The sequence below is a fragment of the Suncus etruscus genome, chromosome 10 (assembly GCF_024139225.1).
Source record: "Suncus etruscus isolate mSunEtr1 chromosome 10, mSunEtr1.pri.cur, whole genome shotgun sequence".
Classification (NCBI taxonomy): Eukaryota; Metazoa; Chordata; class Mammalia; order Eulipotyphla; family Soricidae; genus Suncus; species Suncus etruscus.
Genome location: NC_064857.1, coordinates 29,083,228 through 29,097,924, shown reverse-complemented (window position 1 = coordinate 29,097,924; position 14,697 = coordinate 29,083,228). Strand labels below are relative to the sequence as shown.

At 38.3% G+C, this 14,697-nt stretch overlaps 1 protein-coding gene across 1 annotated transcript in view; it reads left to right on the top strand.

The window, feature by feature from the left end:
- Positions 1–6,972, top strand: part of SGK3 (serum/glucocorticoid regulated kinase family member 3) — a 96,258-nt gene extending 89,286 nt beyond the window's left edge. Inside the window, 2 exon segments of the mRNA XM_049781859.1 lie at positions 3,839–3,928; positions 6,662–6,972. Of these exon segments, the coding sequence (XP_049637816.1) occupies positions 3,839–3,928; positions 6,662–6,832 (261 nt within the window). The 3' untranslated portion in view covers positions 6,833–6,972.
- The last annotated feature ends 7,725 nt before the right edge of the window (positions 6,973–14,697 follow it).

Sequence of the window (14,697 nt, the reverse complement as noted above, 5' to 3'; positions counted from 1 at the left end):
GGTGTCCCATATGGTCCCCCGTGCCTGCCAGGAGCTATTTCTGAGCAGACAGCCAAGAGTAACCCCTGAACACCACCGGGTGTGGCCCAAAAAAATAAAAAGTAAATATATCTAATAAGTAAGTAATGTCTTCTGACTACATGAGATAATACCTTTTGTAGAGTTGGAGCAATAGTACAGTGGGTCGGGCATTTGATTTTTGTTTTGTTTTGTTTTGTTTTTTTTCGCCACACTCGTTTGATGCTGAGGGGTTTACTCCTGGCTAAGCGCTCAGAAATTACCCCTGGCTTGGAGTGACCATATGGGATGCCGGGGGACCGAACAGCGGTCCTTCCTTGGCTAGCGCTTACAAGGCAGGCACCTTACCTCTAGTGCCACCTCTCCGGCTCCTGGGGCATTTGATTTTTATGCAGCCGACCCAGGTTTGTTCCCTAGCATCCCATGTGGTCCTCTGAGCCTTCCAGGAGTGATTCCTGAGTGCAGAACCAGCAACAACCCCTGAACACAGCCAGATGTGGCCTAAAGACAAAAAAAAAGGCAACAAACAAATAGAAATCCGCCTTTTGCCTTGAATTAATGTTTTTTTGTTGTTTTTTTTTTGTTTTGTTTTGTTTTTTGTTTTTTTGTTTTTGGGCCACACCCGGTAATGCTCAGGGGTTACTCCTGGCTATGTGCTCAGAAGTTGCTCCTGGCTTGGGGGACCATATGGGACACGGGGGATCGAACCGCGGTCCGTCCAAGGCTAGCGCAGGCAAGGCAGACACCTTACCTTTAGCGCCACCGCCCGGCCCTTAAATTAATGTTAAATCATCTTTATTTTCCCCTGAAAATTTGGTGACATCACCTTGAGATAATTATGTGATTTATAGGTTGTTGTTGTTTTGCTTTGTTTTCCAAAGCAAAACTAAGTTGCTAGTACAATTAAGCACTGTATAACATCAACAAATCCATGAATTATGGAAGAACATGGAATTTTAAATTCATTTCAGTTTATCAGAAAACCTTGGATGCTATTTACCAAACTTTGCACTTTAGCTCAAGTGAATAATAAACTTGTCTGTCAATGCTTTTCCCTCACACATTTGTCCCCAGTTTGCCAGGTGGTTCTCTCACCAATTTGCTTAACGAGGTTAGATATTTTACTCCAGGGTTTTAGTCAGTTTTGCTGATACTTCACCCTTGCTTGACCCTTCATCCTTTTAGTTGAATTCTCCAGCAGCAATCTCAATCCTGGATGATTCCATTGTTCTATAGACTGTTTAACAGAGTGATGAGTGTTGTACAATTGGAAATCAGCATTCTCAGGAGCACTGAGAGTGAAATCCTGGCATTAGCCTCCCCCATGTATGCTTCACTTTCGCCTATTAGATGTGTGTTTCTCGCTCACTGTCCTCTGACTGCATTTTGAACACTTTCTTCAAACTCTCAGGTTCCTATTCTTCTTTGTCACTTTTAGTGCTGGTCTTGCTTTCTCATTATAGGAAAATGAAATCATTACAGTGAAATTGTCAACTTCCTGCTTGTGAATTTGCAGATCTGCATGTACTGCTGCCTCACTCATTTCCTTCTCCCTGTTGTTAGTGGAAAAGGTCTGGGTTGAATATACACTGCATTCAAGCTTCTTGCAAGAAACCCTTTGCATGCATTTTTTTTCCTCCTGGATGTATAACTGTTGCCTTTGGTTTTGGGTCCTTCACATTAAAAAGTAACCATCAAGCCATCTGCTTCTTAAAATAAACCAAAAATTTTCATCCCTACTGTTCTGCAAATAGTACTTTTTTCTTTCTTTTTTTTTTTTTTTGGTTTTTGGGCCACACCCGCAGCACTCGGGTTACTCCTGGCTCTGTACTCAGAAGTTGCTCCTGACAGGATTGGGGGACTATATGGGATGCTGGGAATCGAACTCAGGTCCAACCCAGTTCGGCTGCGTGCAAGGCAAATGCCTCAATGATGTGTTATCACTCCCAACTTTTTTTTTTTCGCAAACTTTTAAGGTTTTATATGAATTAATTCTTTCTCTATTTATTCTCCCTTTTCAAAGACTTAATTTCTCATTTACCACAAAGTAACTACTTAAAAGTACTCCAAACACAAAATTGAACTCTTGATAGCACCTTGTATTGTGGCCCCTGTTTTAACAAAGATAGTCTTGCCCCCACATGATTGTGCCTCTTATCTCTGTCCCATCCCTGGATCCTTCTCTTGACTTAACAATCTCTTTCTAGTATTTTCATCTTTAGTTTATAATCCCGTTTATTTCTGATTGTGACTCTCCAATGCCCATTTGAGTCATGGCATCACTCAGGTAAACCCGGTGTCCCAGCTGTCAGGCCTATTCAGCATCAAATCACTAGCCCAGAGCACCACTAAGTCCTGCAACCATTAGCCAAGTGTCACATTGAGTGGCCACAGTCCTCATCCGTAGCACATCAAGGAGAAAAAAATAAAACACACACACACACTTCACAAAAATTTGCTTCTTGAGTTTCACCATATGTAACAGTTCTCTTCCTTCCTGGTACTGGCAGCATTTTATAAATAGCTCATTTTCTTTTATTCCCCCTCTGGTTTTCTAGTTTTGGTACCTTTTTGTGTTCAACATATACATGCAAAGTATGTGCATTTTCTAAGCCCATGCTTTATTTTCTTAACTAAACTTCTCTTCGTACAACCCTGGGCTTTCATACTCTACGTTTTTTTTTTTTTTTTTTTTGGTGTTTGGGTCACACCCGGCAGTGCTCAGGGATTACTCCTGGCTCTATGCTCAGAAATTGCTCTTGGCAGGCTCGGGGACCATATGGGATGCCGGGATTTGAACCACTGCCCTTCTGCATGCCAGACAAACACCTTACCTCCATGCTAGCTCTCTGGCCCTACTAGTTAATTCTTGTTCATCCTCTGCTCAGATACCACTTTTCTTCTAGTGCTTGGAGGCTGCTCCATGCTTTGTGCTTGGAGGTTGCTCCCTGTGATGCTCAGGGAATTTTGGTGTGGGGCAAGGAACTGGGGTTAGCCACATGCAAGGCAAAACCCTGTTGAATCTTTCTGATCTGTTAAGTCCTTTTTATCCTACCAAACTGGTTGGTTCCTGCATTTATATACTTTTCATTGTACCTTTGAGGAAAAAGAAAGGGGAGATCAGTAATAATTCACCAGCTCCTAGTAATGCAATTCCTTTTTGGTAATAAGCTTAACTCCTTGATTTCTCACCCACTGTAAATTCTTGCTCTTTTTTTACTCTACTCCATTCAAGGTAGTAGTAATTCCTTGCATATAGATAATGTTCTATTCTTGTCCTAACCCTTTTATTTTTGTATTTCTTAGTGACCCTTAAAGTAATGAATGAAGTATTTAGGGCAGAAATCCTGGCCTTATTTTTACCTAGGAATAAACTATAACTATGAGGAAGATATAATTTAAATTTGTTATTCAAAGTAACTTTTTTATGTGTCTGGTAGTCTTTCTGCTAGACTGTATTCCCACATATATGTCAAAAATGTTTATAAAAATTATTTAGGATGGGCCGGGAAGGTGGCGCTTAGAGATAAGGTGTCTGCCTTGCAAGCGCTAGTGTAGGACGGACCACGGTTCGATCCCCCGGCGTCCCATATGGTTCCCCCAAGCCAGGAGTGACTTCTGAGCGCATAGCCAGGAGTAGCCCCTGAGCATCAAACGGGTGTGGCCCAAAAACCAAAAAAAAAAAAAATTATTTAGGGATAGAGTACTAATGGTTTTGTTTCTTGTATTTCCTTTTTAATTTTTTCAGTGAGTTATATATATATTTAGTGAGTAATATATTTTTCAGCTTTGGTTAAAAACTTTTTCTTTAATATTGTAGCTTGAAATACAGAATCATCCTTTTTTTGAATCACTCAGCTGGACTGACCTTGTACAGAAGAAAATTCCACCACCATTTAATCCTAATGTGGTAAGTATGTTTAAACTTTCATTGTAAGATACTTAAACCTAATTTTAGCAGTACATGTCAAAGTCTAACCTAAGGGGTCAGGTAGATTGCTCAGAAAACTAACACATACCTACTTGTCAGGGCTCTGAGTTTGATCCCCAGTAGAATGTGACACTCCTTCCCCAAACACGCTCAGGGTGGCCCTAGTTGGCTCTTGGCACCATGGACCCCTGTAACACCACATCATCAGTGCATTGAACCATCATTGCCACACAGCCAGGGCAGCTATCACCGGATATGATCCCTGGGACCCATGAGTACTGCTTGAAAATCATACTTGAATTTCTCACTTGAATAAAATTGAATCAGTGTAATATATTACTCAGTATTGTCTAGTATATTTTATCATTTCAAAATGATAGGTAAGTGGCTGGAGAGATAGTACAGCAGGTAGGACGCTTACTTTGCATGTGTTCAACCCAGGTTTGATCTCTGGCATTTCATAATGGTCCCCTGAGCACCATCAGGAGTAATTTTCCTAGTGCAAGAGCCAGGAGTCTATTGTCAAGTGTGCCTCAAAAACCAAAGCAAATGAACTGAAAGATTATAATCATATTAGACTAATACAACGTTCTCCATCAGAGTCATTGGGGTATCGTTCTTGAAATTTACATAAGAATGGACTCGATAATATATGTTTGCATACATGGTAAATATAATATGTAGATTAAAGTATTATGAGATCATTTTTCATTTTTACAAAATCAACAGAAAGTTTAAGAAACACTAATGCAGGCAGGGCCCGGAGAGATAGCACAGCAGTGTTTGCCTTGCAATCAGCCGATCCAGGACCTAAGGTGGTTGGTTCGAATCCTGGTGTCCCATATGGTCCCCCGTGCCTGCCAGGAGCTATTTCTGAGCAGACAGCCAGGAGTAACCCCTGAGCATCACCGGGTGTGACCCAAAAACTGATCGATATTTTTTATCATGTACTTATCTAAAAGCAGATATAAGTTAAAATGTTGATAATAAAATGAATTAGTATGTCCTTTTTAAAAAATGGTATTAAATTGCTCATGGTGACCGGGTGGAAACATTTTAACAAGATAATTTGGGGGAGAGAGGAAGTTTGTGTCCATACCCAGTGGTGCTGGAGTCACATGAAGCAGTGTTCAAGGAGACCATTTGGTGTTGGATACTAACGCTATATAAAGTATTACTCCAGCCTGTTAAAGTATTGTTTCAGCCCTGAAGATAATCCCCCGCTTTGGGGGGGGGGGCACACCAGCAGTGCTGAGCGGTTACTCTGGCTCTGAACGCAGAAATTACTCCTGGCAGGCTTAGGGAACCATAGGAGATGCTGAGAATCTCAGATTAGTCAGGTTAGAATCTCCCAGGTTACTCGCAATCAAGGCAAACACTCTCTGCACTGTACTATCACTCTAGCCCAGGATAGTTATTTTTATATTAGAAAATTGGCTTTTTAATTTAAAAAAGAAAATCAAAGAAAGACATGCTTTATAGTATTGCCAGAGCTAAAAACACATGGAACTGAATATATAAGTATAATGAGAAAATTGTTAAGAATGAGTAAGCCATAGGGTTACTATTGTTAGCTTTCTATAGAAAGTGCATTTATGCACTATATATAATTTAACCTTCAAAAACAACCTAGTTGCTATCATTACTATTATTCTTATTATATAAATATATATATATATATATATATATATCAAACCCAGGATCAACTACATTCAAGTCATTTGCTTTTATCAGTAAGCTTTATACCCACCCCTATATGTGTTTCAAACATGAAGAAATACAAATTAAGAGATAACTAGATCAAAATGTAACACAGCAAGCATTCAATCTATGCCTTTTCCAAAATGGTCATTCTATGATCTCTTCAATTTTTTTAAATTGTTAATGATAGTAAAAATAAGCAGATCGGGGATAGTCTTATAATGTTAAATAAAAACATGGTAATTACAATTTTTGTGACACTATTATTTCAGAAAAAGTAAAGAATAAGGACTGCAAGGTGAAGGAGATCAAGATTGGTTTGGGGTTGCAGAGTCATAGTGAATTGAGTTTTATTTAAGTTTTTTTTACTTTGTTGCTGTTAAGAACATAGAGATACGGAATGAGGGAGATAGGAATAAAAGGAACTAGGGGCCAGAGCAATAGCACAGCAGTAAGGTGTTTGCCTGGCATGCAGCCAACACTGGATGTACCCCGGTTTGAGTCCCGGCATCCCAACTTGTCCCCTGAGTCTGCCAGAAGTGACTTCTGAGCACAGAGCCAGGAGTAACCCCTAAGCGCTGCAGGATGTGACTCAAAAACCAAAAACTAAATATATAAATAAATTAAAGGAAGTAGATATCATGTTTGTTGATTGACTTGTTACATGGAGCTCATCCAAAAATACTGTTAGACACTCCTGGGTATGACTTTCAAGGCCCTCAAGCTCTGTCAGGGTGACATGGGTAATCCTTGGGACTTTAGGGCCAGAACTTCCTTTGGCCCTCACAATGAATCATAAGCCCAATTGGCACCAGGAGAGGATGTTGACTCTCTAGACCACACCCCCCAAAAATGAGCAATCCCTTTAAAAGCTACTTATGTACCACTCCCTCTCCCCAAATGATTAAGTAGGAAGACATCTAAACTCACCAATAATAAATTAACAAATTCATTAAAAACTAGATGGCAAAAAAAAAAGATAACATAAATAATAGTGTGCTTTTCTTTTAGGCAGGCCCAGATGATATCAGGAACTTTGATACAGTGTTTACAGAAGAAACCGTTCCATATTCGGTGTGTGTGTCTTCTGACTATTCTATAGTGAACGCCAGTGTACTGGAGGCAGATGATGCTTTCCTTGGTTTCTCTTACGCTCCTCCTTCAGAAGACTTGTTCCTGTAGCATTTAGACTTCCAGGAAGCATTGAGCACATATGAGTGGGACTGAAACTCCTGTTTGTGTGAATTCAAAAATGTTTAGTGCCTCATTTTTAATGTAATGTTGAAACTATGAAAAACGTATTTTCTGCTGTATGCAAGAAAAAAAGGGCATTTCAAAGAGCTGTTTTGAATTAAAATTTGTATTCTTGTTTATTATGCTTATTTTTAAACAGAAATTTAAAAAGCTATTGTTCTTAGCATTAACCTATTTTTAAGAAAACTTTTGCTATTGACTGTTTTTTTCCCTCTAGTTTACACTAATCTCTACCTGAGATAGACTGTTTTCAATTGTCTATTTCAATTCAGTTAATATATATTAATACCTTTGTACTATACTTTAACCTTTTTTCTCAGATCAAGAACTATGCAAGTGGTACATGATTGTTTCAGGAAAAATTATTTTTTCCATAATAAATCACAGACTTAACCAGTTCTTGGTAGAATTAAAATATAAAAACACAATTAACAAATTTGCTGCTAATCAGTATTTTGCATTCTGCAGTTCAAATAAAGAAGTAGCAAAAAGAAGTCCTTTGTTGGACCCGGAGAGATAGCACAGCAGCGTTTGCCTTGCAAGCAGCCGATCCAGGACCAAAGGTGGTTGGTTCGAATCCCGGTGTCCCATATGGTCCCCCGTGCCTGCCAGGAGCTACTTCTGAGCAGACAGCCAGGAGTAACCCCTGAGCACCGCCGGATGTGGCCCAAAAACCAAAAAAAAAAAAAAAAAAATCCTTTGTTCTTGAAAACCAGTTAAAATTTATGACTCTTTTCTCTGAAGGAAAAATAAAAGTTTAATAGAAATCTTAAGTATTCCCAGAGACCTAAAGGGGTAATAAAAATACTGTTGGATTTTTTTAAGGTGGTGCCAAAAATGAATGTCTTTGTCATATATTTATGTTACTAATGCATTTATGTTCTTTTTTTTTTAATGTTTAGTATGTCATTACAGGGTCTAAGATATGGCATTTGCTTTTTCAAAATTATTCAAAATTATCTTCCTGGTGGGTTGATAAGTAAAAGATATTGAGCTTTCTAGAGATTTTACCTAATTGAGAATTTAAATATAGAATAGCAAATTATGAATCAGTATAATGTACAGTTTCACTATAATGTAACAAAAAGCTAAGAATAATTTAAGCAGATAGTAAAAGTATAAAAAAATTTTAAATTCATTCTAAAAAACCAATTAACTTATTACTTGTAATTAATTGTAAAAGAAAACTATTACAGAAAATTTTAAAAGAATACTTTTCTTGGAATTCTGATATTAGCTTAGCAGTATTCTAAGTTATGTGGGAAACACTTAAGTATTGAGTGTCCCAGTTTAGATACCAGAACAAGAGTTCTCTATACTTCACATCTGTGCCCTTCACCCAATAACATTCAGTAAGTAGGAAAAGTTAGTCTGCTTCTGTTAGATTAGTAATATCGATATCCAATACACTGAATCTTCCTTTAAAGGCAGGACTTTAGTAACAACACTGTAAATACTCAATTTATTTGGCACTACTGTAAGTTATCCTTTTACATAAAGTTATTTGCTTATTATAAAGCAAATTAAAAAATAAATTCCTAAATGATTTTTTACTTATTCAATTAAACTGCCAAAATTTGATGTGCAATATTGTATATTTTAAGGATAAATTTTAAGTAGAATATTGATACTTCCCAAATAACAAGAAATAAAAATCTTATATAGTAAAGTTAACAAAAAGAGTATACTGATTAATGCTTCTAATTTTAAGATTAAAATTGGTTATGATTAAAATATTCATTACAAAATAAACTGAGAAAATATAGTTTGAAATATTATTTCAGTACACATAAAAGATAATATGCTGATGTGTTTAATATTTATGGAAAAAATTTAAGTTCAAGCTTATTTTTTTTCTCAGCATGCTGATTGTTTTAAAAAAATGTTTGTCCTTTAAATAGTTGAACAATTTAATGGTTATTGGCAAAATAAACTTAAGGTTGGAATGAAGACTCCTTATCATTTTTCATGTTACCCATACCTACCCATACCTCTTATTTTATTGTATATACTACAGGTAGAGAACAAATAATCTACTTACAGCCTTCCTAACCAATTTCATGTTCCAGAGCACTAAAAATTACAAAATTAGCTAATTTGTGAAGAGGTGCTCAGTGATAGTGATATTGGGACTAAGTTCTATGTCCAAAATTGTAACATGCCAAAATAAGTTTTGAATTTGAAATAGTTATAAAGAGAACCAGAACACAGAGATTACGTTAGCAGTAATAATTATTGAAGACTGTTTAAATATTCTAATTTTGTTATAAATTTTTATTACAAAATTTTACCATTGATCCATGTTAAACTATAGTAAATTTAATTTTCCCTTTCTATTCTGTTTTAACTCTTATTAGTGTAGTGATTATTCATGGACTTAGTAAATATTAGAAACTTTCACATATTTTTATGAGTTGGTCTTTTTGTATATCATATACTGTATAAAATTGGGAGTGGTTATGTAGAGACTTTTATAATGCTGAAATGACTTAATAAAGTATGATAAAGTTGGTAACTTAATTCCTTATTTGCACAATTTGCAAGTACTGTTCTTAAAATGGGATTTTCTGCCACTTACCTTTAAAGAGTTTTTTTATTTAGTTGGTTTTCACCGATCATTTCATATTCCAACGTGGTTGATCATTTAGATGGAATTCTGATATGTGTATAAATGAGTTTCATGTGGTCCGAATAACTTGAAATGTACCAAGTTGGTTATGTAAATGAGATTGACTTAGGGCAGGGAATATTAGCTTTAAACAAATGCTCAAAAATACGATATATAACTAAGAATCTTGGGTTTTCTTTCTGCCAATTTTATTCTTTATTCAGCTAATGTTGAAGGAAATTGCTTTCTAGCTTTTTAGAAAGCATTTTAGTTAGAAATTCATGTCCCTTTAGCATTTGTTGTCTTATTGATAATAACCATTCATCTGAAAACCTAGCATATTCCTTAATAGTTAAAAAAGATCCCTGCTGGGCCCAGAGAGATAGCACAGCGGTGTTTGCCTTGCAAGCAGCCGATTAAGGACCAAAGGTGGTTGGTTGGAATCCCGGTGTCCCATGTGGTCCCCTGTGCCTGCCAAGAGCTATTTCTGAGCAGACAGCCAGGAGTAACCCCTGAGCACCGCCGGGTGTGACCCAAAAACCAAAAAAAAAAAAAAAAAGGCCCCTGCTAAAGAATAATTTCATGCTTTACTTTAACTGTATTACATTCATATTTTAGACACAATTTTTCATTTGTATGTGTTGTAGGGAGGCACACTCAGTGATGCTCAGGGCTGACTTCTGGCCCTGTGGTCAAGATCACTCCTAGTGGAATTGGGGAACCATATTTGGGGGTAGAGATCAAATCCAAGTCAGCCATGTGCAAGAAAACTGCCTTACCTCTTTGGTACTATCACTCCAAACCTATTTATAGACACAATTTATTTTTTCAGAGATAATTCAGAAAAATAGATGTCTTGAAATGTAGGAAAAAACTAAACTAAAAATAAAAGCAAGGAAAAAATTCATACAAAATAATTACATCCAACAACCAAAGGAGTATTAGAAATAGGCTATCAAGTCATGAAAAAACACGGAGGGAGCTTATGAGTGCATGAAAGGAGCCAATTTTTACATACATACAGAATCAAGCAACTCCACTTGACTTCTGGGAAAAGAAAAACTAGACAGTAAAAATAGCAGTGGTTGCCTGGAATGGTGGTTAGAGGAATGACTAGCATAGAGGATCTTTATTTAGGACTCAGAATGTTCTGTAGAACTTTAGTGCCCTGAGTACCAATACGGTCAGAATGTTCTGTAGAACTTCAGTGCCCTGAGTACCAATACGGTCATTCCTGGTCACTGAATCAGTGAGGGGATCGGGGCACCTCCATACTAAAATAAAATAAAAATGGTTTTAATAGCGATTTTTACCTATATTTCTCCACAATTTTTTATAAAAAATCTCCATATTAAGTAGTAACCACTCTCCAAATTTCAGCTAGGCAACTATGAACCCACTTTTTCTCTTATGGATTTTTTTTCTAGATGATTTCATACAAACAGAATGAGAAAAAAAATTGACTTCTGGTGCCTGGGCTTTAAAGGTTCATCTATGTTGTACCACGCATTAATGCTTCCATTACTTTTTAGGGCCAAATAATATTCCTTTGTATGTGTTCCACATTTTATGTATCCATTTACAGGCTGTTTCTAAAATTTTTTTGGGCTATTCTAAATAAAACTACAAAGCATGTATCTATGTGTATGCCAAGTTCTGCTTTGAGTTCTTTTTCCTCTGCTCTCAGAGAGTGGAAGAAGTGGTGATCCCTATAGTGTTTGGTCCTCTGAGTAGGAATACAAGGATCATTTATTTCCAAACTGACTGCATTCTTGGGCAATCCCCCAGGAGGATTTAAAAATCTTTTAATCCACCAGGAAAATTTAAAATCTTTGAATCCCACTAGGAGAATTTAAAAGTCTTTGAATCCCACCAGGAGAATTTAAAACCACCAGGAGAATTTAAAACCCTCTTAAGCTCTTTGAACAAACAGGCTGCATCCTCCACGCCTCTCCCTTGACCTGAGATGAACTGTCAAAAGCCAAATCCAGGCCCGCTAGTTGCCCCGGAAACGGGGTGGAGGCGGGAAGGGGCGGGGCGAGAAGTGGGCGTGGCCAGGAGCGCAGGTCCCAGCAGCCCTTGCGCCGCCCTTTTTCCGGGATGGGCGCGCGCTCTTCTCAGGACTTCCGGCCGCGCTAGCCCGCTGCGCTCTGTGGTGCAGTGACTGACTGGAGGCGCGAGGAGGACCTGGGGGTTGTTGGCCTCTGTCCTGGAGCGGGGTTCTGAGGCCTCAGGTGTGAGACTAGATTTCACTTGAGGACTTTCTGCTTCTGTTTTGGGTTTTTGTTTTTGTTTATTTTTATTTTGTTTATTTACTTGTTTTTATTTATTTCTGTCTTTGTTTATTCTAGCCATCGGCAGATCCCCTTTCAGGAGAATCAACACTTGGGTTTCAGACAATAGAATTTTATTTATTTATTTATTGGCGGGAAGGTGGGGGGGAGAAGGCAGGGGGGAAAGACACGGGTTTATTGGCCAGCAGACCCAAGACTAGCATTTTTAGCTTAATTTTAGCTTCTTTGATGCTTTCCTCAGGCTTCCAGAACTTTCCTTCATTCGCCCCTCCTTGAAAAATACCCTATTCTCAGGACTCTGGTATGAAGGGTGTTGTTGTTTTTGACTATTCCCAGGCTTACATCACTTCAGACCCTGTCTCTCTCTGACTTCTAAAGAGCCTCTCAGAGGAGGCCGGTAGGTACCTCAGGGAACGTGTTTGTTCCTCTCAGAGGACACTCAGGTAACATTCATTCCTCTCAGTGTCCTTCTTCTCAGCGGGCTCCAAATTCCCCTGAAGTCACTCATCCCACGGCCCACAGTGAAAAGCCACTTGCCTTTCGGCTGCTCCTTCCCTACAGTTTTGAGGGAGAAAGTGAACCCCAATGGGAATCCAGTGTGAGTTCAGTTGGAAGCCCCTGTAAAGTCTTGCATCCGTCCCGTTACTTTTTTTTTTTATTTAAATTATTTAAAGAAAATGTATCACATTGTTGATATAACCGATCATAATACATTTGTTTCAGGATGACAGAAAGCAAAGTTATTGAGAACTAGAAAGACAACAGAGAATTAAAAAAAATGGAAGAAAGGGAGATAACTCATTAGCAGTTATATTTGTGAAACTTCTTATATCAGTTACAAAGTCATTAATGCCATAGCATTAATGCTTCCATTTTTTTCTCCAGAGATGGGAAATACATTTAAAAAATTGTGTGTGTGTGTGTGTGTGGCAATTGTCATTTGCATAGGCACCGCAAAATATGGAAGAAATTGGAAATAAACACCTTTGGCCTAAAAAAAACAGGGAGATCTTACCCCTGAAGCATATTGGCATAAGACGACGCAAGGCTCCAGGCATACTCGGTTGTCCAGCCCCCTAGTCATTCTCTGTCCCATTTACTTCTTGATGACTTGAGTTGGATGAGCCACCACAGAGCTCTTCTAAGGGCTAGAAATTCATCTTTGCCCCTTTCTCTGATTTAACCCTTTTCTCTAATTTAATTCATTTTAGACTTCGGCAACAGGCTTTTATTTGCAACTTAAACACCTGATCATTTTATTACTGTTGACAAAACTAAAGGTGGGAGGCACAGATATGGCTCAATTGGTAGAGAACCTATCTCAGATGGCCTTGGGATTAAAAAAAAAAACAAAACAACTATCCTTCCTCTTCACTATTTTTGTGGGAATCCTAGGTGCCCACTCAATAATAGCAGACATACACAAAAGAACATTTTGACAGCTTCCCTCTACCTATAAAATCATTGTAGATATCAAAAGCTTTTGGGGGAAGAAGAGATAGTACAGTGGGTAGGAGGCTTGTTGTGCCCTTGGAAGGACCCTTGTTCTCTCCAGTACCACAGATGGTCCTAATCTTTCCAGAAGTAATCCCTGAGCACAGACTCTGAAGCTTCAATACAGCCAGGTGTGACATAAAAATAAGATGAATTTCTTAATAATTAAAATATTTTTTAAAGAAGCTTTCATAATTTGGTTGAAAGTTAAAGGTTTAGCTCTATAGAACACTTATCCTGTCTATGTGAAAGCCTGGATTTAAACCCAACACTGTAAGAAGAGAAAATGCCCCAATTCCATAATTAGGTTGCACCTCATTCAATTATTTTATTGACAATAGCCTCCCTTTGTTCAGACCTAGAGGTCTTATTTAAATGAAGCACAGACACATCTTAAATTCAACATATACTTTAAAATCACTGACAGACTGATTCTTCCACACATAAACTCAAAGAATAGGACAGTCTAGTTACTTTTTCTTTTCTCTTCCTTTTTTTTTTTTTTTTTTTTTTTTGGAAAGTGGTTGGAGCAACAAGTAGTAGGGGTATAGAACTAGGTAGTGTACGTCTGAAAATTGGGAGTAAAGTGGAACTTAGAGGTCGTGTTCCTGTCTTTAGAAAACTTTCTTCCTTTTTAGCTCCCCTCATATAAGTATAATCTAACTCAAATATCAGGTTCCCCCCTTTTTTTTTGGTTTTTGGGCCACACCTGGTAACGCTCAGGGGTTACTCCTGGCTATGTGCTCAGAAGTTGCTCCTGGCTTGGGGGACCATATGGGACACCGGGGGATAGAACCGCGGTCCGTCCAAGGCTAGCGCAGGTAAGGCAGGCACCTTACCTTTAGTGCCACTGCCCGGCCCCAGGTTCCCCTTTTAAGGTAGAATTCATTACTTCGGGCCCGGAGAGATAGCACAGCGGTGTTTGCCTTGCAAGCAGCCGATCCAGGACCAAAGGTGGTTGGTTCGAATGCTGGTGTCCCATATGGTCCCCCGTGCCTGCCAGGAGCTATTTCTGAGCAGACAGCCAGGAGTAACCCCTGAGCAACGCCAGGTGTGGCCCAAAAACCAAAAAAAAAAAAAAAACAAAAAAAAAAAAAAAAAAAAAAGAATTCATTACTTCTCTATGATCTCTTTTTTTTTTTCTTCAATAAAAATACCCTGAGGGGCCAGAGAGATAGCACTGCGGTAAGGCATTTGCCTTGCATAAGGAAGGTCGCTGGTTTGAATCCTGGCATCACATATGGTTCCCCGAGCCTGCCGGGGGTGATTTCTGAGCGTAGAGGCAGGAATAACCCCTGAGCATTGCCAGGTATGACCCAAAAACATATGTGTGTGTGTGTGTGTTTGTGTGTGTGTGTATACATATATATATAAAATATCCTGAATATAAAACTGAC